Source organism: Mastigoproctus giganteus, chromosome 7 (genome assembly GCF_048544385.1).
Source record: "Mastigoproctus giganteus isolate SK-2022 chromosome 7, ASM4854438v1, whole genome shotgun sequence".
In the NCBI taxonomy this organism is placed as follows: Eukaryota; Metazoa; Arthropoda; class Arachnida; order Uropygi; family Thelyphonidae; genus Mastigoproctus; species Mastigoproctus giganteus.
The window spans coordinates 44272404-44300391 of NC_143581.1; the positions used below are offsets into that span (position 1 = coordinate 44272404).

At 38.4% G+C, this 27988-nt stretch overlaps 1 protein-coding gene across 2 annotated transcripts in view; it reads left to right on the forward strand.

The window, feature by feature from the left end:
• The window catches only part of LOC150082854 (uncharacterized), a 614617-nt gene that overhangs the window by 518124 nt on the left and 68505 nt on the right, over positions 1–27988 (forward strand). For both annotated transcript variants that reach the window (XM_090377632.1, XM_090377631.1), the window contains exon 7: positions 6183–6319. In XM_090377632.1, coding sequence (XP_090233758.1) covers positions 6183–6319 — 137 coding nt within the window. The remainder of the gene's footprint in view (positions 1–6182; positions 6320–27988) is intronic.

Here is a 27988-nt window from a genome sequence, read left to right on the forward strand (position 1 = left end):
ACTCAATCTTTTTCAATATACGCCGCACAGACCCACATCGATATTTCTAATTTAAATATGTGATATTTCTTTCCTTGTAACCTACATCCTGGTATCTGTATCAACGTTTGAGAGCATGAAATAAATAAAAAACGCTTTACACTACACCAAATCTATAATAAAAGGACTTTTTGGAAAGGTATTTTCCTTTAGAAAATCTACTACCGTGACAGAAACACACTGGCAGGATAGAACGAACAAAAAATTGGATAAAATGAATTTTTATTGCATTGGAGTAGTAACGGTGGTTTGGATTATCGACACATTCGCATTGCCCTTTCGTCTTCAAACAGAACATTCCACAAAGAAATATCGATTCGCCCCTCCGGCTCTTGATGCTATAGTTTTGATCTTATTGATTGCAATGACGGGTTAATAGAATCTCCCGAAAAGAAATCTATAAACCTCCCTTGAGTATACCCAACAGACTCCCCCTCCCCCCTTTCGTATTTGCTCGCATTTTTCAACGTTGGGAAACGAACGCGCGCGCGCACACACACACACACACACAAAGAAAGAGAGAGAGAGAGAGAGGAGCCGAGAAAGAAAGCGAAAGATGCCTTGTATTTCAGTAACTTTAAGAAGTCCCTGATGATATAACTCGTGGAAAGAAACAGCAACAGACAAATAATCTCGCTCCATTTGCGGACAAAAGAAGAGTAAGGCAAGATTTAAATACAACTCCTTAGAGATGATGAAAACCTGAAAAATATAGAAAAGCTTAAATATTTATAGAAGTAGTTTTATTTTAAAATAGGTTGACTACAAAAACTAGCTCGCAACGGGTATGGACTCAAAGCAAAACAACATTGTTGATTTAATATGAGATGTATTTCACAGATAGTTTCATAAATCTTTGTAGTTACATTCATGGTCCACCCTGTGGTTATAGATAAGCTGCTTTTATCCAAAGATTGTGATACCTCGCATGACGAGGCTTATGTGAAATTCACATTTTATTTTCATCACGCCAAACCCAGAGTTAATGCAGTAAAAGCTCACAATGGGTTGCCATTCTACATACCACGATCTCTAAAGATGATGGCAATGGTTAAATAAAATGCTTTCTAACTTCAGCTTTCTATGGGTTTCTTCTAATCTTACCATGTAACAAATCGGATCTCAAGAAGCTTAAGAATTGCACGCGTAATCAACTATAACCTTCATTCACGGTTCTAAATGTTTCATTCCAATGTTCTCTAGCATTAAACAAACACTCTTTCCACTGACACTAAAACGAATGTGGCATAGACACGTAGGTACAACTTCGAAGATTAGATTCGAAATGCGATGGAAATCAGATAAATCTTTGAGCAACTTTCTTATACTACGAAGATTGAGCGAATTCCTCAGAATGATAAAAAAAATTAAAAATTAAAATGCATCCACTCACGCACGCAGGAATCTCATTAATGTTAATTTAGAGAGATAAAGACAAAACGCTAATCAACCAAAACCATTTTGTGGTTCGCTCTCCTTGACGGAAGGTCATTTAAAAGACGTGCTGTAGTGCAATCTCCAATTTTACGAAAAGTCTCAACAACTCTTCTCCCTCCTACTTTCGATAAATAAATCTCCGTAGGTGAGATGCCGTTTTGAAAATTTCCAATCGTTTTGAACTAACTAATTGAATTCAGAAAAAAAAAAAAAAAAAAAAAAAACCTCAATAATGCTTGTGTCCCAGAGGAAATAATTCTAACACAAATGAAATGTGGAGGTCTCTTTGAAATATATATAACAGATCTATGTTTCTTTAAATCTTCTTCGGGTCTGCTTTACAGTTCTTAATATAGAACTGTGAAGTTCTGTATTAAGAATTTTAAGTACTTTTGATGTACAAAAAAGATAGAAACGTCTGATGTGGTTCAAAGAATCTCATGTTTCACTTATTACTACCCAGGCATACAGGTGTGGAAGTCACCCGAAGCAATGGCTTGGGTCTATGTCTAAATATGTTTACGTACCAACTGTACAGCACTGTTAGCGTTGTACCCAAGACCATAACGAAATGTTCCAGGATGAGAATGCCACTCCACAAAGGGACTTCACATTTTTTGGCCCCCACAATCTCCATATTTGAATCGAATCAAACATCAAAAATGAATCTGAGAGCTAGCGACAGCAGCTTCGACAAACATGGGAAACCCAAAGAGAACTTGTGGACATGTGTATGTGCAATGGGCGGCACCTAGAACGTCTGTTCAACTCCACCTCGTTACTCTGTGAAGAACAGTATCATTACAAATGGGCCAGATGTGTGTGACGTAGGTTTGTGTGTATTATGTGTGTGTTCTGTTGTTGTGTCTGGCCGCTTGGCTACCCAGAAGCATAAGTCACCTGGACAGATGCTTCTGGGTACTCGTCCACACCACGAGAAGGTGGGCCAGTTCCAGTAAAACACGTACTGTCTCAAAAGAGACGCTATCCACCTACTGTTGCCAGAAGGTGGGCCAGGATCCTCTGGGGCCCATTCCAGAGGGAGGAAAGGGAGAGAAAAAAAAAAAAAGAAACCACTCGTGGTGCAGGTTATGAAGAAAAAAAAATAATAATAAAAAAATAAATAATAAATAAAAAATAACAAGTAATGAAAAAATAAATAAATAAAAGGAAAAATAAGAAAAAGATAATACAATAGATAGATAAAAAAAGAGTAATTAATAAAAATAAATGGACAAATTTCAATAAGGCCATATCTAAATGACAAATTAAGCAGAAAACATAATAAAATAAAAAAATATTTGGTGCGTTTGAAAAAAAAAACAGCTGCACCGGATTAACTAACTCCAGACAGAACGCGACGAAAAAAATAAAAAAAATAATAATAATAAAATAAATAAATAAATAAAAAATAAGATTTTCACTGTGGACTCTCAGTTCGCTGCATGAGTATTTCTTATGCGTCTTGCTTCAGTACGGGTTCGCCTTCTACGCTCGAAGACCTGTGCAGCATAAGTCTGCAGCGTTGAGAGATTTTCTGGTGTTCGGAGTAGGAGATCCGGTTGATGCTCGGTGATGTTTAGTACTGCCTGCGTAAAAGTTCTTCTTATGTCTTGATACAGCGGGCATTCAAGTAGAAGATGCTTCCAGTTCTCCTTTTCTCCGCAGAAACAGCTATCTGTTGTAAACAATCCTAGCTAAAAAAAGTCTCTCGTTGAGGGAGCCATTTCCAGTGACCAAGAAGGAGGATTCCAAGGTCAGCGACAGACAGGACTTAACAGTTTTCGTTGCAGTAAACGAGACCTCTGGAAGGAATTTTCTAGTGACGGCGCCTGTTACAGAGGTTTCCCGTCTGGTCTCCCAAATGTTTATTAGTTCATTGTAGCACCTGAGTCTTTCGGCTTAACCCAAAGAGAACACTTATAGCGAAATGGACTAATATCATTAAGGGTTAGAATCAATGCTTCAATCATACTACCATCACTGGTAATGGAGCACCGCGTCGCCATTAACTATATTCTCTAACATTTGGTAGGAAACTGCAGAACAGCCTCTTAATAAGACTTTGTGGTGCATCTTGGTATAAATCTGGTAATTTCGATGGTGGGATAGCCATAATACTAGAAAAAGCTATTTCTCCGGTGGCTGTTGCAAAGTAAGAGCCACAGTAGCAGAGTACCAGCGCATTTTGTCTGCGTGTGTCTTTAAAAATAATAAAAAAAATATGAAGACAAAATAACCTCTTCTTTTGTCTTCAAAGGAAACAAAACCGCGACCTCCGTGAATTAATCATTCTTGCTTATTACTCTTCTAGGGTGAGTATGCATATATGTAAACTGAATTAAGTAAATAAACAAAATAATAATTATTTCGAATATGATGTGCAATTAATTTCGTCCCGGAAGAAAGAACTGGTGGCGGTTTCGCTTTTACAGAGGAAATCAGAAATTGAGATTACCACTTTGAATGTCAGGTAGTGTGTACACTTTATTCTAGCTGGTTAACTATTAGTACACTTCTCAGCGTGGAGGTTGCATATACTCTGGTGACGTCCGAGGAAAGTCTGTCAAGTTGCAAGGGTGTTCGCTGAAAACTCGGATGTGTCATTCAGCAAAATAGACAAGATGATTGCAAAATGCACCGAATTTATAGATATACTATACAGCAGCAATATCAACTAAATTTTACAACGGGGTAGAGAGTTGTTTTTTTTTTGGAGGGGGGGTTAAGATCAGGAAGACAGAATTTGCTAATTGGAAAGCCATATAATAAGGCATATTAGACCATACACAAAGTGAAGAAAATTAAATTCACAATCACAGGTAATATTCTACTGTGTGAGACTAATTGGCTGAAGAGAATAGAAAAACAATTTAATTATTAGACTTCGTTTTTTCTCTTCCCTGTCCATAACGTTTTATGGCTATAAATTTTGTATTCAGTGGTCAATTTCTGTTCTTAGGATGAAAAAGTACGGTTTTCTGGATTAAAAAAAAAATACAGTTGTCACTCAAGAATTTTAGTCATCGTATGAAAATGAGGATCTATTTTGTGAAGTATATAAATACACAAATTTGTAAAGTAGCACTTTTTTATTACCGATAAATGCATACAAAACAAATTTTGGACTATTAATAAGAGACATGAATAGAAGTCATCGTGTACTGAATCTTCTCCCGAGCCACTCAAGTTTAACATTAGTGCCTCGGGAAGGGGGGGTAACATTTAAATACCATTGTTTCAACGGAGCAACATTTGGATGTCCTATGGATGTCCATAGGTTATATCCAAATTTCATCTGGATGCTATAGTTTATATGGAAATTGTTTCAGACCTGAAGCATCCCTTTATGGCCACAGTGTATCTCACTCCGAATGTGTTCTTCCAACAGGATAATACACTATGTCACAAAGCCAGAATTGTACAGAAGTGGTTTCCCAAAAGATGAGAGTGATTTTAAACTACTGCGATGGTCTCCCCGGTCACAAGATCTCAGTCTAATTGTGCATCTGTTGCATGCGATGGAACGAGCTCTTTGGAGCAGAAATCTGCAACCATCCAATTTGCAATAACTGTGAGAAGCAATTGAATCAACATGAACTAGCATTCTGTGCCACGCACTTCGTTGAGTCAGTGCCACGAGGAATCGAGGTTGTTCAGAGAGCTAAAGGAGGACGTGCTGCTATTAGTACATACACCTAATTGGCCACCTTGAGCTCGTCAGTCTTGTTTCCAATAACCCTCCGTCGCGTCAGAGGCAATCTTCTGAACTATGAAGTTTGCCACTTGCAGCGGAAATCGCGGCATTTTCCGAAATGGCAGAAGTCGTTGCGTTGTTATAGGCATGTATAATGTAAAATTACGTAAAGTAATATATTTTACTTTCTAATAATAAATTATTAACGAAAAACGATGGTGCCTTAATTCTGTCCGCCAGTTTAGCTATTGTGCATAGTAACAGATTGGACTTGCGTGTATATACATCTTTAACCACAGCAATACGCGAGAACAGTTGTCATAGTAACCTTTCCTATAGATTGTTAGGTTGGAACCATACCACCTAGTCACTACAGTTACCGTAATAGCTGACTGCCATAGAGACTGGTTGCCATCGCAAGAGAAGATGCGACAGACACTTTGTGCTAATAACGCGTATGTCATTCTCTGAGTTACATCACTGTCACTACACGCTCATAAAGCACGCCTAAAAAATAGAATGTTAATAAATTGAGAAATAACGATAAGCTGACTACCTGCAGCTGACGGAATTGCCAAAAATACTAATTAATTTTCAAATAATAACAGTGTGAAACATCCTTGTTGCTATGGGTGCACTTTTGCAGTAATCCTCTTTCGCGGCGTTAAACTTGCTCGTTAATTTGGAATAACTACGGGGGGGGGAAAGGCAAGGCCAACTTAACTTTCAGTTTTTAATTCTTTAAAATTAATTAAACTAACGTATTAAAAATTCGATTGAGCCATGTTGTCAAAGATAGATTAAGCTGCATTTTATTCAAAATAATGACAAAATTCAAATAAAACGTGAGAAACTGATAATGTAGTATTCCATATGAAAAGTGATACGGACTGATGTAGTATCAGTTTCTTTTAATATATTTTTAATTTTAGAAAATTCCCGCTGCCTTCCCGAGACTAATAAGAAATTTCTTTGTCACCAGTCAATATCTGCGTGTTCTTCTTTTCAGAATGCATTTATCACCGTGGAGGTCCAGGAGGTCTCATCACTAACACTGACATCAGCCCACAAACGTTCAATTACTCAGAGACCTGGAAAGTGGCGCTAGACTGCACGTGGGTCATCAAGGTGAAACCAGGTTGGAAGGTGAGTAGGATTTTGTTATTTTCTTCAAGAAACTGACTACAGATTAGTAATGATTAATTAACAGATGGCTTTCAGTTTCGTACAACGTCTGAAGAATCGGAGACCTGGAGGGACAATTCCCATACTGTACATCAAATCGATGTTCGTCATGGGTAACAATTTCGCAATTTATTTAACTAACAACCTCATGTCAGCTCATCATACCTACTACTTTGTTAGACACATGTGTTGCCAGTTGCCTGGAACTGGAATTGGTGAACAACATTCTGTAATCAGAATGGATCACAACCCCAGATTCACAGAAGAATGTGAACATAATATGGAGAAAAGTGTATTAGCCAAAGAAAGGCATATGAACAGATGAATGTTTAGAAGTGGCAGAAGAAGTGTGGTTGAGGAAGACCGTTTAGAACTTCAGTAACATTAAACAGTGCGACTTCTAAACCTTTCCACTAGTTCATATACCTTTCTTTGGTTAATACACTTTTCTCCATATTGTGCTGACGTTCCTCTGTGAATCTGGGAGAGTTTGACCATGCATGACCACAATAATCTAATCGGAGCACGTGATTCGCTAAAGGTGCAGTTGGAATGCGGAGCCGACATGATCATAATTAGACTGTATAAAACAGATTGAGTGCAGGCAACTGGCGATGCATCTCGGGAGCGTGTTCAGTTTGGAGTTGTTAGTTTTTACACGCAGATTGCTTTTAATATTTGAGCTACCTTCATACGTTTCAGATAAGAGTCAGGTATTTCGAGTTTCTACCTTTTTCTTCATTTATTTCTAATCTCTTTCAAATGCTCATATCGGTTTTACTGTCTTGCAAGGGGCGTGCATGGTTGTGTTATCTCCGATTTATTTTAAACTTCCTGAGCATAAAGTATTCCTTAAATGGAACACTATAAAACCAATATTCAGAAACCCTTGAGTAAATCGAAGGGGAATTCTCGTTGCTCTTGATCAATACTTGTAGTTTCAGTCCTCTGAATCTAGGGCTTAAAGTTTACCAGTCCAGTGGCTGCGAGTTCGGTCCTCACTTATGTTAGAAATATATTTTTTGTTTCTAATTTTCTACATTTTTATTTTACCATTATTTATTTATTTTTAATTGAGTTGTTAGTTTTACACGAAAATTAGTTAAAATAGTATTAAATCGTCATAAAAAAAACAAAAGAATAGTGAACTACTCTATTTATTTTAATTACCTCAACAAGTAGAAAACTATAAATTCTGCTCTTTTATAACCATATATAGAAACCGACCATGGCCCTCTGACTTTCTCCTCCACCTCCCTATGTTGGCAGACTTGGTGGTATGGTAGATTCGCCACTGAACTCAACTTTACTATCAATTACGGGAATAATGCGAGATTAGTTGAATTGTTCAGTTGCATTACAGACGGATTAAGCCTTACGACAGGGGTTTCTAAAAAAGACTTTTTTATTCACCCAGAAGTAGTTGTGAGAGAAGGTTGAAACAAACCAACAATTACACTTTTTCAGAGGTGACAAAAATATGCCATTTTTGTCACCTCTGAATACACTTCCGCAGACCAGTTTTGTGGAAGTCGTGTGACTGTCCTTCAAACCACGACTTGGGAGCAGAAATCGCCTCTTCATCAGCAGCAAAGTATTTTTCACGAAAAAAGAAACTCGGGGCAGTAAAGAGGATGAAATCCGAGGGTGCAAGGTCGGAGGAATAAGCAGAATGTGGCAATATTTCAGTTTTTACTGGCACATCAACGACACTTCTTGTGCACATTGAGCTCTTTCCTTCTTGTGGTAAGGGGTTAGAAGTCTGGGAATCCATCTAGCAGACATCTTACTTATATGCGTCTGTTGATGGATGATGTTCTCCACAGACCCTACTTTAGTTTGGTGGAGCTGTGCAGTAGTTCTTTGACGCTAATACGGCGATCTTCCAGGATTAATGCCTCAATTTTTGCAACACTCCTGTTACGGCAGTTGCTGGGCGTCCTGGGATTTCTTCATCATACACTGATGTTCTTCCACATTTGAATTGTTTATACTAGCGTGCAACGACACTGTAACCTAGGCAGCCATTTCTTCCTGAATTGTTTTGGGTGTTTTCCCTTGCAGAAAGAGAAACCGAATCACTGATCTGTATTCCACTTTATCCATTGTGACATCAAAACCATTAAATTTGAGACTGCCCGAGAAATCTTTCTAAAAGAACTAAATATAAAATTTCATTACAATCCACCAATGGGAGCCGAATGGACATGGTGTTGACAACGGAAGCATATGCATATAATTATGCGAATGGACCTAAGAAAAAAAGAAATTGCCTACCACAGCGCATAAGCGAGTCCCAAATACAAGGCCTTTGATCAGGAGGTAGTCTCCTGTTCATTGCTTCTCCCCCGATTTTCTCGACGGTGCCCGAATATTGAGGGTCGTACTGCTTTTGACCATTTAGCTTCATTTAAGGAATACTTTATCGTAACAGAGTTTAAAATAAATCAGAGATGACACGATTGTATAAGTGAATAATTGATAAGTCATTTATTGTCATTTTAAAGGTAACGATCACTTATGAGTCGGAAGGTGCAAACTGCAAAGCTTGGTAAGTAGAAATCACAGAAGCTCCGATAGAACTTTATTAAGCTCCGGATGGGATCACTCGTAAAGAGAACGAGGAAGCTTATTTTTCAGTGATAGGAAACACAAGAAATAGTAGGCACGAATAGGAGTGACAGAAAGCTGGATTCCGTGAAGAGATCTAATTCTCTGGGCAGCGTGTTGTAGATTTTTGAATAAATTAAATAACACCACGATCAATAATCACTTTTGGCCATGGAGACAGTGAGATTTTTTTTTTTTTTTTTTAAAGAAGAGATACAAAAAAAAACTACGCTTCCTTGTGCCACTGAACCATTCTAATGCTAAATTGGATCATATTTCATTGTGCTTTAAATGTTGAAGGCCATATTGTAGTTGTCGTTTTATCTCATCGTCATAGCCAATCCATGTGCAATAACATATTTTTACTTTTTGTTATTAAAGATGGTTGGCTGTTTTCGATTTACGCCAGGGAAACTACGGCTGTGAGTTTCCTTGTAAAATGCGTACCTTGTGGTTGGTCTGCTATTTTCGGGATGAAAAATCCATGTAACTTTCCACAAGTTCAACTAACTGCCATGCTTTTTTACACGGTGTATAAGGAAAGAAATGGTAACCGCTGTTGTTGTTGTAATAGGGTTTTAGAAGCATTAGTGACTAAGACCATATTACTCCGTATATACAGTTTGTAAATTGCGTGTGTTGTGCAGTCGATTTTCTGCTTGCTGGACGAAGAACCCGAGTTTCCAGGATCAAAAACTGTGCTACACTTTCCTGAGACCGACGAGCTCAGTGACGTTGGGAAAAAGGTCCATAAAAATTACTCGTCATCGACGGGACTCGGAACTCAGGTCTTTTCCAACCGGTGTGGAGAGGACGGCGAACTTACCTGCTGTGCTAGCCGCGAGGACGTACTGTTGATATCACGATGACTATGGTACGATTCCTCAACGATAGTCTAATTTTTGTGCCGAAAGGTTTTATTATTATTATTTATTTTATATATTTATTATTATTATTTTATATTTTTTTTTATTTGTTTTCTTTCTTTTTTACTCTGGATTGCGCCCCCAGGATGTTTTTTTTTTTTTTTTTTTTTTTGTTTGGTTTTTGTCTCATAACCTGAGACCTTATGCGTCCCATATACTGGAACTGGCCCACCTTCCCGTGGTGTGGACGAGTATCTAGAACAGCATTCCTGGTGATAGATGCTTGTAGTTAACTAAGAGGTCAGCACAACATACATTAGCTACACGAACATTATTACACGCTGGCCTGTTTTTCAGAGTCTGTTCAACTTACAAAGAAACGAGGTAGATTTGAACGGACGTTCTAGGAACCACCTTACCTATATACACACACACATATATGTGCCTAAAGGTTTCTGGAGGTAGGGTTTCTAGACCAATCTTAAAATTAATTACATGCTATTTTTACTACCGCTCTATCATAGTTAAGTGTGGTACTAAACAGGTCTCTAGACATGTTACAAGGGGTTGCCCACAGGGATCATGCCTTGATGATGCCTTAAGTTTTCTGCCACATGCAAGGTGTGTTGAAAGAGAAGTGCATGTCTTTCTTATCCCGATTTAGACAGGTAACCAGTCAGGAATGGGCCCTGGAAGATCCTTCACTCAGGTTATACTATAATTGCGTTTTTTTTTTACCTATCATTTCTTATGCAGCTGGAATTATGAAACAGCTTTTGCAGGCCCAGCGTGCTGCCCTCCTGATGATGTCACGGGCGTGTAGAACCACTTCTACTATGGCTTTGCAGGTGTTATTGGGAAAATTACCTCTACACTATGAAATACAATACAGGTATATGATGTATCACCTGAAGAAATCAATACCTATTACTTTGGATGATGTGCAATTTGACCTAGATGCCTCTTTAACATCTGAGAAACGAAGGCTTTGTTCTATTTATGTAGATAAATGGCAGAGACTGGTCAGCTTCGGAACTTGGCGCCGTGACCAGAGAGTTTTACCATCGGTGAAGGAGTTTAGGAAGAAAGAATCTTTGTGGTTTGTGCCTGGATTGCATGGTACATTTTTCTCAACGGTCACGGAAGTATTAACAGCAAATTATTTAAATTGGAATTATCTACTACTACATTTTGTCTCTGTTGACAGGAATAGAGTACTGACCACATTATTGTCAATATTATTAAGACTACAGGCGTGAACTCCAGCTTGTTTCAGATACCTTCACAATGGGAAATAAACCCGCGCTTATCCCATCTCAAGCAGCATTAATAGCACTGACTAATTAATACTGACTGATTAATAGCACTGACTTGCTAATTTGGGATAATTTTATCAGGCGTTGATAATGATTGGATACTCATTGTAACCAAATATACCCTGCTGGACATTGATCAACACGATATAGTGTAAATTGTGTGTGTGTGTATATATATATAGTGTAAATTCTTGGTGTTCTTCTGAAGACGCGGAACCTGTTTATTGAGTGATTGAGGTAAAAAAAAAAAATGCTTGTTTCTCCGAGGAAGTGCCTGGAGCAATGCCTACAAGAGATTAGACATAATTATATCTCAAGAAATCTTGCTGATCCTAGCTTCTAGGATGGGATTATTTCCCTTGGCATGAGAAGTCAGTCCACTTCTCCACCTCAGTTTCCTTTAGTCTTCCTTTATTTTTCTACCTTCTAACTATTTGAGGGTTCCTGTTTGATCCTCCTCTCTTCTATTCTTTCCTACCTCTCCAGCTTCCAAACTTCTTCTATAGTCTTTTCATTTCATCCTTATTTGTGCTTTCCCAGGTATTTTGCCCTGGGTTAGTCCAGCAGGTAATAGTAGATCCTGGCCGCCTCCGCTTGGGGGGGGGGACATGGTGACCAGGTGTTGCTGCTTCCCATCTGCTAAGAGCCAGGTACCGGTCTACAACATAACACCATATCACCACACTTTACATATCGAACACACTACATAAAAATGGCCGGTTTTGGCCTAAGCTTCTACACAAGATGTACCACGGCGGCTAATGGGGGTAACCCCGGAATTCGCCTCAACAACATTTGCCTCCCGTGCCTAAAGGTTCCCTGGCGTCCCGGGGGCTAATACAGTGGTTAAAATCTTTCAGATTTAATTTGAGGACATTAAAACTAACTTGACAGTATTACTATGAAAAAAAAATGTACAGATAAACAAAACTTGAAGACAGATGAGTTCCTTCGCACATAAAATGAAATCCAACAAAATAAGGCAAGAAATTGTCTTTTTCTGAACTTTCTGCAAAATAATCAAGAGATTTACACAGCAGCACGAGATCTCCTGTTTAAATACTGTACGGTGAAACTCTTATTTATAATTTAGAACACTAATGGAAAACATACAAGAAAACTATAAGGATGCAAGTCGTTATATATATTATATTTAGAAACACTACATAGTTATAAATGGACTTCGGATTATATGCAATTGCATATTGTAGCCTTTAATGAACATAAAATGTATATTCCTTAAAAGGACCAGTTTTTAAATGTTGATCTCAGAACTCCTTAACAAATCACTGTATTGCAATTCAATTAAATTAAATTAACGTGGGATAATATTTCACTGAGCGAGGGAAAGTTTCTCAAATCGGCGTTCGTTAGAAACATTTTAATGCTATTCGTTCTCATGCTACTGACTGCATCAAATGAAACGTTTTTGTTAAACATGCCAAAAATTATTAAGTCTGTCACTAAACTTGGTATGGAATCGTGGAAAAGATTTTACTGCAAATGGCATTTTTTCTTTTATTAATCACAAAAAAAAAGCAAAAAGCCTTACATTTGTGAAAAACAGTTTGAAATATAATAATAACATATAAATATAAAAGTAATACAAATAAACTTCAGTAAAGTTAAAATATAGAGAATTAATACAAAACATGAATGGGCTAAAACAACAGTTTGTGATATTCATTTTTAACACTAGTTTTATTAATGAAAATATCAATTTTATTTTCATTTAACAATGCGGCTATTCTGTTAAAAATTCAAATTTAAGATGATTTGTTCTAAATTTGGAGATGTGAAATAATTTATGTTCTCTCAAAGGCCTAGGGGGACAATTGAAGTTAATACATGACAGTAGCAATGGAGCATCTATTTTGCCTTGAATAATCATTATTGCGTTTTGTGTTGTTTGCGAAAAGAACGTTCCATTCAAGAAAAAATTCCAGATCGATGAACATATTAAAAACAGCATCACACATTATGGCCATGCATAGGAAAAATTTCTAGAGCAATCACTTTTAACCAGGCCATGTACTTTAAAAGAAGAGAAGAGATTTTTCAAAGGATTTGTGTCTCACCCTGGTAATTATCTTCAAGGAAATATTGTATAAATCAAAATATTACAGACGAATCAACCTTGGGAAACAATTGCCTTAACTATTATGACGACGTTATTCGCGAAAACTAACATTTCGATGTCCGTCAACGAAACAACAGGCGGTTTGTGGCCGCCATATTGCACATTTTATATACGGAAAGTTAGACACAGAACCATCGCGTCCGTATTTACTTGCTTGTAAGGGCCTTAAAAAATGAATTTCTCAACAACAACAAGATTTTACAGTTATTATGGCCAGAAACAACCCATAGCGAAGAGTTTGCATTTTTTGTTAGTGATCTGCTTCGTATTGTGATAAAAGCCACTGCTTCTGCGTTACAAGTTTTCTGTCTAAATCTGATCCATGGTACTTGCTTAGCCCATGGTTGGCAGAAGAAATTCTCGAGAATTTTGGTGAAATTAACAAACTTATTTTAAAAAAGATTTTGTTAAAAGCGCCTTCGAGAACAGCAACTTGCATAAATATGCTACCTACTCTTCCTCTCCCACATGATCCTGTTTTCAAAAGATGGGGAACCTGGTTACAAGCTGCATCGTTTTATGCTAAAAAGTTTGATTCTATAAAAGAATTTGTTAATTCCTTGGATAGTACGCATTCAGCGGCTATTGGTAGTGCTTTCTGATTCTGTGGTTAGAAAACATGTATTGTTAATCCAGAACCATTTCAGGTGGTTACCTAGTTATATAACCGAACTTGAAACGTGGGAACTCTCTTTGAGCAGAGCAATTGGAGAGATGGAAAAAGTTGAATTTCAAATGTGCTTGGAGCTATTGGAGAAAAAATAAGAAGAAAATACAATAATGTTTTAGGAAAGAACTCAGAAAAAATTTTCACACTTTAAGGAAAACAGATTAATTTATAAATGGGAAAGGAAAATAACTTCCAAATAGCGGTTTCAAAAGCTCACATTTTTAAATACAGCCCATTCACTTCCGTAGAGGTAGAAAGGTCATTCTCTGCGTATAAATGATCTTGGACGATAAACGCCACGAATTTACAATGGACCACTTTGAGAAAGGGAAAACTTTTCATAAACCATTTTATTACTTTAACATGAATACAAAGAAATTGTGGTTAAATCCACATATAAATAGACGTCAGGATTGTAATAAACCAGTAATAAATGTAAGAAATTATAGTGCATATAATCTGACGTCTATTTATCAATAACCGTATACATATTTAGAACCCTAAAAGGCACCAAGGTTACATAGATAGGAAACACTCAGGCATATGCATAAGTGTGCTGGCCACTGGCATCTCTAGATTAGTTGGTACATTTTTGATTGCACTTAACTGGAATATTTTTATCATTTGTAAGAGTTTTTTCTTGCTCAACGAAGGATTTTCTTTAAAACTAACGTACAATAGCTGTATTTCAACCCCAAGTAAACAAAAGGTCAGGATTCGAATCCCCCTGTAGACGGGAAAAATTTTTATGGACTTTTTTTCCCCCCCGTATCATGACCAAGTTAGTTGGTTGCGGCGGTGATACGCATTTTTGTTACTAGAAATTCTGATTTTTCATTCAGAAAACACCAGAGCATACACGCAGCTTAGAGACAGATATTGACGCCTCTCGGCCTCAGTTGCTTCATCGATATTCCTAACAGAACAGCGCCCTTCACCTTTGAAACTTCGTTTTTGGAGGATGCGTGAAAGTACGGCTCAAAGAGCTTTCTGAATTTGAATTAATAAAAAATTGGCAGGATCAGTGAAAAACAGCAGTTCTTATGCTGATCGCATGTAAAATATGCTAAGAAAATGTACTTTTAAAGGAAGCCCCTTTATCGGAAAATAGATTATGTCAATTCAGGAAAACATGAGATGAAATAAGTCTCCCGCAGCTGTCTATTGAATAAAGATTATCGGCACAAATTACTTTAACCCTGAAATAATTTTTTAAAATCTACCCATCTGATAGAACAGTAGAGATGAGTTCAAAGCGGCAAAGACCCCCTCTTTTCTGCAGTCTTCTGTCGACTGCACTCATTCAGAAGAGTTGGCAAAAAAAAATCTTCACCGTTTACAGATTCAATTTTCCATCCCATTGAAGCCCTCATGGATCCTTGAAAAATCACTGGAATAAACGTGACGTGGTGCTGTCGATGACACCAATGATGGGCTGGAAAGGCATCAAAAAAGCCATTTGAGCAGCTGCTGTAGACATGTAAAACCTGCACTATTTGAAGGTTACCGGTGTTGCGAATGTGAAGCAACTTTCTTAGACGGCCTGTCATCCTTGTTTCGAAATCGTTTAAAGAAAATTAATTTTCTTTGGCTTGACATGTTGACGGGAAGAAATATGCTCGCCATGAGATGTAGTTGATGATTACCCAAATGTCTATTTTCTTCAACATTAAACGTCAGTGTTGTTTAGGCTTCAAAGTGACATCTCATAATCTTGAATATAAACTTCCAGACAGATGACAGATAAACAAAACTTAGAGATGGATGAGTTTCTTCGAGTATAAAATGGAATCCAGCAAAAAAGCAAGAAATTTTCCTCGCGAACTTTCTGAAAAATAATCAAGAGACTCGAGCAGCCCGAGATCTGTTTAAATACTATATAGAGAACTCCTCTTCATTAATTTTTAACACTGTAGTAGAAAACATATGATGAAACTATAGCGGTACAAGTCTCAATATTTTATCTAGAAAATATATATAATTTTCAATAACCGTACACATATTCAGTAACTAAAAGGCATAGGACAAGAAACACGCGCTGGCGCTCCTAGACTAGTTAGTGCACTTTCTGATTGCATTTAGCTGGAAAATTTTTATCATCTGTAGACTTTTTACTTAGCTTACGAAGGTTTATTCAAATTGGCTGCACTAAAGAGATGGTTTCTGCCTAGATCATGGTTATATCCATTTATAATTTGTGAACATCAGATTTCAGCAGAATAGAATCTCCTGTATTTTCTGCACATTTTTAATCGTTCAACAAGATTTTTCTATCGACTGCCTAAGAAACCTCATTTGACTCCTATCAGCGGAAGGTATAATTTCAGATGGACGCTTCTATGAGTAATTCGTACAAATTAACAGGTTTTCTGGTACACACTTTTGCTTAAACATTTTTCTTACAAAAGAAAGCACTATATCATTCTACATGGTCCGATTCATCCGCGTGTAAAGTGGATATCCAATCAATTATGAAGAAAATACGAAAGGGTTTATCCTGCATTAAAACCTTTTCGTCTGTGCTGTCCTATTTCTGAGTACTGAAACATAACCAAGCATCTGTTTCTATCCGTTCATGGTATCCTGGAGAAAATAGCGGTCAGAGTTAAGTTGAAGTCATTGCTTACCAAAAAAGCAATTATTGTGGTTGCTCTGGTTTTTTTTTTTTTTTTTTATGAGAACTCCAAACACGAGAGGTATTAGAACCTATAGTACTTAGTACTGTGCTTGGTTACGTTCAGTCTACATTTCTGGATTGTATCAGTCCAGTGATGGATGTAGGCCCATATCCGTTAACAGACTACTAAAACGAAACAACCTCGTCGGACTAGATATAGTAACACATCTGGACAGCCATCAGTAGGATGAATGGTGTTCACAGAACCCATTCTCTTGTCACAATCAGAGTACCTCCATCACGATTATCTAATCGACTTCTTTGAACTAGTTGTGAACGTGTCTCGTACTTGGTTGATGGTTTGGTGCAGTTATGCTATTCTATCATTTTTTTCCAGTTTATCCTTAACTTAATCCTTTCTTAATAAACTTGGCGACAATTTAAATCATCTTTGAATTCAGATTGAAGTGTTTTTCTATTTCTTTCGGCCACTATCTTTAAACTCTAGTTATGGACTTCCAAACCATACACTTGTGCAGCAGGTATCCTCTGTTAGAACAAAGAATTCTGAAAAGTGAAAAAAAAAGGCAAGTAAACAAAGTAATGATCAAAATAATCCGCTTCGCATCCCGAACCTGGTCTGTTTCAGCAAGCTATTCTCCTTATCTCATCCAGGGTACAAAAAAGCACATACGACTGAAAACGATTGATTATTTCAGGATAGTTCGTTTATCGCATTATCAAGCTCCAAAGTGAAGTTAAAAACGCTAGATATATTGTATCTGATGTTGTTTTGAAAGGTACGGTAAACAAAGCGATATCGGCGAACATCTTCGATTGCAGCTCTGGCTTTGCCTCTCATTGACCAGTAGTTGGCCAGCGGGAAGAGGATGCGATTCTAGCGTCTTTATTACCTTTTTGCTACATAAATTGTAGAGCTCAGATTTTTAATCCTAAACACATAAATGTGTTTACAGGTTGAAAGTCCTTAGATGTGCAATTAATTTCATGCTTTTCTAGGTGAATCAAATCGAGGGAAATTTTGCATTGTTTATATGCAGGATTGTTATACTCGGGCTTAGTAGACATTTAAGGACATCGCGTTTTGCTTTTTCGTTCCATCTAGTGGGTAATTTTGTATGCAAGTATTAAATTTCCAAGACTTGTGCGAGGACGTCTCAAATTAACATCCCGGAAGTTCGTTTTATTCGTAGAAAACATCATTGCTTTGACTAGAGTCACTTGTTGTTTACACGCACTTTGCGCCTCAGGTTTGATTAAATTCTGCTTCGTGCCATCCTCATATCGAGGTACGATGTATGTACCGACCTTATCGCCTGGAGCACAGCTCCGCACTGCTATAAGAGCGTAGCAAGGAGAAGGAAGCTGTTGTGCTAATCACACTTGTAAGTGCTGGGAACCTGCGCCTCGAGAAACAGCACTTGCTCTCTCTCTCTCTCTCTCTCGAAACCATAATCGGTAAAAATGTTTCCTGTCGTGCCAACTGCACATTGCAAGATAGCTGACAGTGAAGTTCTCCTGGCTACATCCCAACTATCTGCTCTGCAGGAAATATATAGTGAAGATAAATAAAGATGACATTCAAACTTGTGCAGGTATCAAATATCGTCAACCACCTTAGTTAGCATGGCTCCAGGCTGTTATAGTAGCTCCTCCTCAACAACCTATAATAGTGACATCTATCGAAGACTTCCAAACTTAAATTGATAAATTTACATAACATCGTTATTAAATATATCACCTTTCTATTATTAACTAATAAATAAGTATTAGGTTATTATTTTACGCTGAAGATGATATAAGACAGGCTTTTCGGTGCCTTTTTGAAACGGTTCTGAAAATTTTCCTTTCCCCCCTCTGTCTAATCACAGTGTTATTCGGTTATAAATGACAATATAAACACAACTTACACTGAAAAACTTTTAAAATTTTAATATTTCCCCCTTTATATTCTCTTCTGGCCTGGGGCTTCAAGTCTGAATCGTTGTTAAGGCAACTAAACTTGAATAGCTCTTAGATAAGTTCTGTTTGTGGCAGCAGCGGTGCTGAGTCCTCGATTATCTTCAAAAATGTTCACTATAAGTGAACATTTTTGTGAACAGATTTAACTTTAGGGTTCCTGGTATGAGATTCTTCTCACACTCGTGTCTTCTGTTTTATTGTGGATATTAGAGCTTTACTGCAATGCAGCACTAATCGTTGCAATTGCTTTCAGTGTTATAACTGGAAGCTGACGATAATAACATGAATTTTCTTTATACAGTTCCTTCGGTGTGGCACTTCTCAGAGAGTCTATCTCTGGAATTCGAGCTGAGAAGATGCAGTGGAACTATGTAAAAAACTAAAGCTCCAAAATGTTAATTCTTTTTGAATAATCTAGGTGTCCATGATAATTAAAATTCCAGCTAATAATATTCAGCTAAAACAGAAGGTAAAAAATTTGAAGTTAATATCACAAACAATATATGCGCTTCAAATTGCAGAAAATTCTTGGTCCAACATGTATTACCAGATCAACCAGAATTCTCAAAAAACATTCGAAGTGAGAGAATGAAAAAAAAAATGTGGACTCTATTTTGATAAAACAGATATTTTTTGATGGAATAAAAGACAGTCATGATATTTATGAAAATGAGGGCAAGTTGAAAGCAATAGTTTTCAATTGAAGTAAAAATTGCTTTTAGGCTAGAAAGAAATTCAAATCATTTTGACTGATCAAACTGAGTAGAGATTTGGATATATATATAAAATGGGATTAGTCGTCTATGATCACTTCTGAAGCAAAAGTGAAAATTTATTGTTTTTAGAGATGAATTTAACTGAATATAGAAGTCAGTAAGTTTTCGAAAGGTACGTAACGTCGTATGCTGTTGTTGTCGGTGATGGTTTTTAGGCGCATCAGCAACTTAGGTTCTGTTGAGCCATTTTGTATTGCCTGTACAAGTGAGTGTTCTTGGGTTGATCTGCATGTTAAAGGCTGAAAAACAGCACTTCTTTCTCCTGAGCTCGAGAACTTCAATCTCAGTTGACGAGGCCTTTAGAAATTCCTTTTCTATTTTGGGACCTCTCCAAGCGATTGACAGGTAGTGAAATACAACTCAATACTTCGACCAAATCTGGGACTTGTCATTTCGTGTATTCTGGCTAACATTTCGTTGATGTTTAAATTTGCCCAGTTAGCCGGTATCAGGTGAGGGTTGCATAATTCTGTACTCGGAAAAAATCTGTATTTCATATCGAAAAACAGGAAATCGACCGTAGAATACGCCATTTACAGTCAGTATACTATCTCAAATTCTTCAAATCAGATTTTGTTTAAAAAATATAAAAAGGTAATAAAAATAAATTTTCTGTTTATACACCGTGATGGCCACCACAAATAGCCATAGGGATTCAAATGATGGAGATAGTGTATTCGTGTCTAACGGCACCGGGGATTTCCGCGTTGCTTTCATCGTAGGTGTAACAATTCACTGTAAGGCCAAAGATTTAAGAGTGTATGGATTTTGTAAGTGTAGTGTTATGTATCGTTGTTGTTCTGGCCATTTAGCCCCTGTCCCTGTTTGTTTGTTATTTGGTTTTTAGGAGCATTAGCAACTAAGGCCATATTGCTCCGCCCCTGTCCCTCTGCTGGGGCCCAACGTTGTCCACACTATGCCTCGTGGAGGCAGACCATGTACCCAGCAATTTTAAATTTTCACTCTGGCAGGTGGAGAGAATACAAGAACATGTATTTAGTAGTCAAGTGGAGTTGTTGTTGGTTGGTTTTTTAAACGCATCAGTAACTTAATTCATTTTGCGCCGTATATAATATGCCTGCAAATTGCATGTGTTCTGTGGTCGATTTGCTGTTTCCTAGACGAAAAATCCGAGTTTTTTTTGGAGAAAACAACCATGCTACACCCGCCTGAGACCGACCTAAATCAGCCACGTTGCGAAAAAGTCCATAAAAATTCCTGACATCATTGACAGGATTTGAACTCAAGTGTTTTCCACTCGGTCTGGGGAGGACGATGATTATACCAAATATGCTATCCACGAGGGCGACGTGGAGCCAATCATAATCAACTCAACTGCCTATACTATAGTACCCTGGCCTTTGACGACTCGACTATGGTTTGCGATGAAATCTGATCTTATTCCCCATTTTCGTCATATACATGGATGAGTAAAACTTTATGATCGCCTGTCTAATTGCGTGTTGGTCCTTCTTTCACCTTGATAACCACTTCCACACGGCATGGCATCAACTCCACGAGAACGCGGAAGGTATCCTCGGGTATCGTGGAACAGCTGGACAGAAGGGCGTCCCGGAGCGAGGCACTAGCGTTGATTAGCAGATTCTGCAATCCATCGCCTCCCACAAATGTTCAATGGGATTGATATTGGGAGAATTTGTTCCACAGGGAGTGCTTGCCATGATCCTCGAGCCATTCCTGCACCATGCGGGCCTTGTGACACACCGCTAGGAAGTAAGCCAGGTTACCCATTATCTATCTATACATATATATCTATATATCTGATAATTAAAATAAATATGATATTTAAGATAAAAACATCAGCCAGTAGTACGGCAAAAATGCAGAGCGAAACGAAACGCAAAATAATATAAAATAAACAAACAGGAAAGGGAAAGTAGAAATAATAGGTAGTCGATAATCCCCTGTAAAATTTAGTCAATTAAGTCATTAAACCCAATTAATAAAAAATATAAATTTAAAATAATGCCAATTATAAATAATTTAGCGGTACCCCCTCGAAGGTACCATTACCGCTAGGGGGGTACCGCTAAATTATTTATAATTGGCATTATTTTAAATTTATATTTTTTATTAATTGGGTTTAATGACTTAATTGACTAAATTTTACAGGGGATTATCGACTACCTATTATTCCTACTTTCCCTTTCCTGTTTGTTTATTTTATATTATTTTGCGTTTCGTTTCGCTCTGCATTTTTGCCGTACTACTGGCTGATGTTTTTATCTTAAATATCATATTTATTTTAATTATCAGATATAATTAGGCATCATGTGGAGGATGTGCATTTGCTGCCTCTAATGATAGCTACATAGCCATATTTATTTATTTTTATTACTTTTGCCTAACTTTTACCTCACATAATATATATCTCTATATATATATATATATATATATATATAGAGAGAGAGAGAGAGAGAGAGAGAGAGAGAGAGAGAGAGAGATGGGGAATGTGAAAGTCAAGTGTGTGTGTGGGGGGAAAAACAGTACGAAATATTGAGGCGTAGAGGAAGGCGACCCCAAAATTATTAGGTGGTGTAAATTCTATTAGGCGAGTAAGGCAAGGGTAAGGGAATGGGAGTCAAAAGATACCAAACAAGAGATCTGGTATTGGTCACCACTTGGTCCACAAGTCATGATTACGCCTCCGTAGCCATGTGGGCAGGAGCAGCAGTGCGTAGCACACGCTTCTTGATTAGACCGGGGTTCGAGCCCGTGCCCACCAAATACGGAGGATGCGGAAAGGTCAGAGAATGACCACCGCATATCCCCGGAGCAATATGGCCTTAGTTGCTAATGCTCCTAAAAACCAGATAACAAACAAACAAGTGTCATGATCGAGACAATCTCCTGTTCTGTGGTTTAGTCATGTCCAGATAACTGTCACAATTTAAGATGTGCATGTCATGGTTGGGTGACTAAGTTTCCTCCGTGGCTTAGTCATGTCCAGGTATTTGTCACAATTGGAAGTTCTCAGTCTGTGTTTTGTTCAGGGGTTTTAGTTACAGAGTCCAGGTGTTTGTCACAATTGGTAGGTCTTGATATCATCAGTTGCAGTCTGGTTGCAGCCGTGCACTTGCTCGCAGTCAAATACACACGTGTCCATTGGCATTATAGAGCTGGATTCTTGATTCATCAGACCACACTACTCTTTTCCAGTCATCCAATGTCCAGGAACGGTGGTCCTGTGCCAACTGCAGATAGAAGTATCAATGACGGTCGGTCAACATGTACACATGAACAGGTTGCCTATCCGCAAGATCTCTCGCTGGATGGTGTGCTCGGAAACGTTTCTCTCTGCACCCTGATTGTAGTCTGCCGTTAATTGTGGGATCGTGAGCCGCCTGTTGTCTCGGACAGCACGTGTCAACCACCGTTCACTTCGACTATCAACTATTGGTAGTCTTCCCGTCCTAGCATATTGGGTGTATGTGTCTCTCACGCTTGGATAGCAAGGGCCCTTCGCCGAAAATTCGGGTTTTTCGACCAGCGAAACACGCAATTCATGGACATATACACATTAGCTTATAAGTTTGGTTTTGCTGTTACTAATACAATTTTTTTCTGAAAGAAGGGTTCATTTCAAAAGTAATCTTCTATTCGATAAAGAGATAGGTTTAGAGAGAAAGAGAGAGAAATCATTTAGAGAGAAATCTCGTAGTACCTATGATTTTTATACATTGCCGTATCTACAAAAACAACAATAATCTTTAAAAATAATGAAAATTAATTGTATCTGTTTTAAATACCATTCGTATAAAAATAAGAAGAGAAGAATTAAAAAGACGTACTCGGCATAATTAAAAAGATTTAAAATATATATGTTTATATTTGCAGAAATACATATTTTTTATTCCTGACTGTGTGCATTATAACATTAAACAAACGACGTCACCAAGTACATAATTTTAAACTTCTTATTTAAAAAAAAATTTGCACATGAAATTGCGCTACTCACCTATGCCTAAAAATTTTTTGACCCGTCGTCGGATTGTGCAGAGATTACACTGAGACTCCGTGGAACACAAATGGAAAAAGCATTTTTCTTATTTTGCAGTTCTTCCTGACAGGGCTATCAATCAGTACAACTGGAAGTTGTAATGTAATATAAAATATAATTTTATAAACTCGCGAAGCAATTAAATAACCTAAAATCGATTCTGCCTACGACAACATATCAACGCATTATTAAGAAGTGATAAATTGATCTTGACTTGAATAATCTAACATATTGAGGAGCTGAAGGTGTAGCGAAATTTATATTTTGTTTATTATATAGACTACAAAATGAACGAAATGTAAACTTTAAACACACAGCCAAAACTCTTCAAAAAACCTAATGTACTATACGTATTAATTGCTTCAGTATGAGAACAGTAAATTTATTATCGTAGATACACTGAGAGCAACTTTATTAGCCTTCAGAACAGCTTGGATTTTTCGTGGCATGGATTCAACGAGATGCCGGAAGCGTGCCAAAGAGAAGCTGGTCTGTGTTGATTCAATTGCTACTTACAGTTGTTGCAGATCTCTATTCGAAAGAGCTTTTTCCACCTCATCCCACAGGTGCTCAATTGGATTAAGGTGACTGGGAGGGCCACAGGAGTCGACTGAATTCACTTTCATCTTCCTGGATAATTCTGGCCTTTTGACATGGTGCAGCATCCTGTTGTAAGAACCCATTCGCAACTGAATACACTACAGCCATGAAGGGATGTGCTAGAGTGGAAAAAATTTCCACCTTACTTGTGTCATTCAAATGTCGCCTCACCTTTATCAAGGGGTACCAGTATGCACCATGAAATACTCCAAACACCATTACAGCGCTACTGGCAGCCTGAATTGTTTACACGCGGCAGGGTGTAAACAATGTCGGCTGGACTCGTGCTGTTTTTGCCTATTGTGATCCTCCCATCAGCGTGAAACAGCAGGAAACGGAATTTGTGAGACCAGGTAATGTTTGTTTACAATCTTCTGCTGTCTAGTATTGGTATTCCTGGACACGCTGACCCGTATCTTCTTGTTTTTTTGCTGACAAACGTGGAGAATACGGTTCAGTTGTCAGCTCTGATGCACTGTCCGTTATAGCGTGCAATGACTTGTACTTTCAGAAATGTATCTTTGGTTAGCACTATTTTACTGGGTTGTTATTTAGCAGATTGTAGCAGTTCTACTGTATTAACATGTACAAGTGATGTCAGCCTCCATTGCGTCTTTCATCAACGAGCTGTTTTCGACCACAGGATGGCCATTGGCTGGATGTTATTTGGTTATTGGACCAATCTCTCTATATAGCTAGCCGACACACAGTCCTACGTAAAAACCGCAGCAGGGTTGCAGTTTTCGAGACACTCACACTGGCGGGACTACTATGCCCCATTGAAAGGCACTTATTTTTTGTCTTGCCTACTCTCACACTAAATTGCATACACACAGCATCCATATGTTTGTGCACGTACTTTATAACTCATGGTAAGAATAAGTAATGCTGTTACCAAAGGAGCGATCTTTCATTAAAAAGGGTAGGTGAACCCTTTTCATGAAAGACTGATTAAAGGTAAGAGTGTTCACTCGGTGTATATTGTTTGTGAATTTCATGCATTCTCTGGCAGGCTTCCTGTTTTGCAGGATGAAAAGCGAAAGTTTCATGGAGGGCACTAACAATGGAAATCACATATCATAATAAATTAAGTAATTTTCATAATGGTGTGAAAAATCAATAAGCGTATATTTCATTGAATTTATCATAAGTTATCAGTTCCAGACCACTTACTTAAATTGAGGGGTTCGACAAAAAAAAAACCTAGCAATATATGTAAACAGAATTAGATTCATTATTAGAAAATAATTTAACATTATCTGCGTAAGGTAAAAATCAGATGGAATTATCGTTAAATACATCTGCAAAGCATTGATGTAAATATTAAATTATAATTTAATATGGAACAATCCCTGCTTGATATCCTCGCTACTGGCACAATGGTTATAATCACGTCCTCCCCACACCAAGTGAAAAAGATCTTATTCGAATTCCATCCATGACGCGAAGAACTTTTATGGAATGAGTTGCTGTGTCAGGCGAGGATAGCAAAGATTTTTTTTTTCCTCCAAGAAAACCAGCAAACCGACCAGATAATTCACTCAATTTATGGATTTAATACACATACGTACATGATGTTATTCTCGGATAACCCTAATATGGCAGGTTTTATTTTTCCTCAGCTTGATATGGAGTTTGGAAGCAATGCTTTGTTTCTTGAAAACAGTGGATTGTTTACTACCTCCTACGGTCAACTGTAATATTAGGCTGAATACATCGGTTCTCGTCCGATCAACCTGTTATGTGTCTATTCTCGTCTCCTGTCCTACTTTTCCAAAAATAGAAAATGCAAGGAATTTTAGTGAAACCATCTTGCAAACCCAGAAATAATCCCAGAATCTTGAAGTCTCTCCACCGGCATCCGATTTTTACGAGTCAAATCTTCTGCAACACATGATATACACCAATGAGCCAAAACATTATGACCGGCGAGTCGTTATGCAAATCGAAGCAACTGCAGGCGAACTACGGCGCGTGCGCGGGTCGGGACACTGTATAAAAAACACCTGATACTGAGCTCCGTTAATCAGTGTTACTTTTGTTCTTCAAACAGGAACGGCAGCGGACTTCAGCGAGTTTGACAAAGGCCAAATTGTAATGGCCAGACGACTGGGTCAGAGCATATCCGAAACGGTACGGCTAGTGGGGTGTTCACGGTCAGCCGTGGTTAGTACCTACCGAAAGTGATCCGAGGAGGGGGAAACCACGAACCGCCGGCGAGATGTTGGACGACCACGGTTCATCGTTGCTCGAGGTGAGCGAAGGCTCTCCCGGATGGTACGTGGCAACAGAAGGGCGACTGTGGCGCAACTCGCCGGTAATTGGAATGGTGGTGAACGGGAGTAATGTGTCACAACACATAGTACATCGAACCCTGTTGAATATGAGACTGCGTAGCAGCAGGCTGCTCCGAGTGCCCGTGCTAACCACAGTTTACCGGCGATAGCGCCTACAATGGGCACGCGAGAATCGAAACTGGACCTTGAGTAATTGGAAGAAGGTCGTCTGGTCCGATGAATCAAATTTCCTGTTGCACCATGTGGACGGTCGAGTACGTGTGCGTCGTTTACTTGGGAAGTGATGGCGTCTGGGTGCACCGTGGGATTAAAACAAGCCGGTGGCGGCGGTGTCATTCTTTGGGCGATGTTCTGCTGGGATACCCTGGGTTCAGTCATCCATTTGCCAGGCACTCTGACATCTACCACCTACAACCACTTGGGAGCAATCAATGGGTAATATACTCGACACAATTTTCAAGGAACCCGCGACCCTAACTCTGCAAGAACAACATAAGATCTGCGAAGAAAATGAAAAAATATATCACCCCTGCGCTCGAGCCCCCCTTCACCCATGAGGAACTCGGCGCGGCTGCTACCAGGATCAAAAACCGCAAATGCCCGGGACTTGATATGATCGAACCGGAGATACTGAAAAAAATAGTAGAAATTGCTCCGCAAATCCTACTCACCCTCTACAACAGATGTTTGGAAACAGGGAAATTCCCTGCAGCATGAAAAACTGCAAACACCAAGCTAATTCTGAAAAATCCTACTAAGAACCCAGAATGTCCATCATCATACAGACCCATCGCTCTGCTCTCAGTAGTCAGTAAATTATACGAGAGGCTACTCCACATGCGGATACAGAACCACTACGAAAGGGCAGGCCTGGCAGCTAAAAATCAGTTTGGCTTTAAGCCAGGATCCTCTACGGTGGATGCCCTTGGAGATCTGCTTAGGAAAGCACAAGAGTGCAGGAAAAAATATCTATTGGTCATTTCAGTCGATTTTGCCGGGGCGTTCGACTCACTTTGGTGGCCGAGCGTCCTGAACAGACTGAGAGAAGCTGCAGTACCAATCAACTTATACAAAGTAATGGAAGACTACCTTTCAGGCAGAAGAGTGGAAATAAATACAAATTATCAAAAAATCACAAGAAACATACATAGGGGATGTCCACAGGGGTCTGTCTTGGGTCCTCACATTTGGAACATGGTCTTGGACGATTTCCTGTGCCAGGACTTGGGGCTGGCTGAGGCCCAGGCCTTTGCGGACGATCTCATTGTTACTATTGAGGCAGATTCCAGAGTCCAACTGGAAAACATCGGCAATCAGGCAATGCAGAAATTACAATACTGGGCCACAAAAAACCAGCTAAAAATTGCACCGACGAAAACAATATCCATCTTGCTGAAAGGAACTCTTCAGGTACAGCGTCCGCCCCAAATAAAAATAAATAGCCTGACCATCAAACTCACCAAGCAAATGAAGTACTTAGGAGTTATCTTAGATAATAACCTATCCTTCATACCTCACCTGAAACACATAAGAATGAAAATAAGAAGATACTCAGCCCTAGTGGCTAGGATTACGAGGAAGGATTGGGGACTGAAAAAACGAACCCTAATGCTATATTATAAGTCAACCTTCATCCCAAAGCAATAATCTACGCAGCTGCAGTATGGTACACCAAAACATCACTGATAACCAACAAGAAAATCCTGGATATGACACATAGGACCATCCTATTGA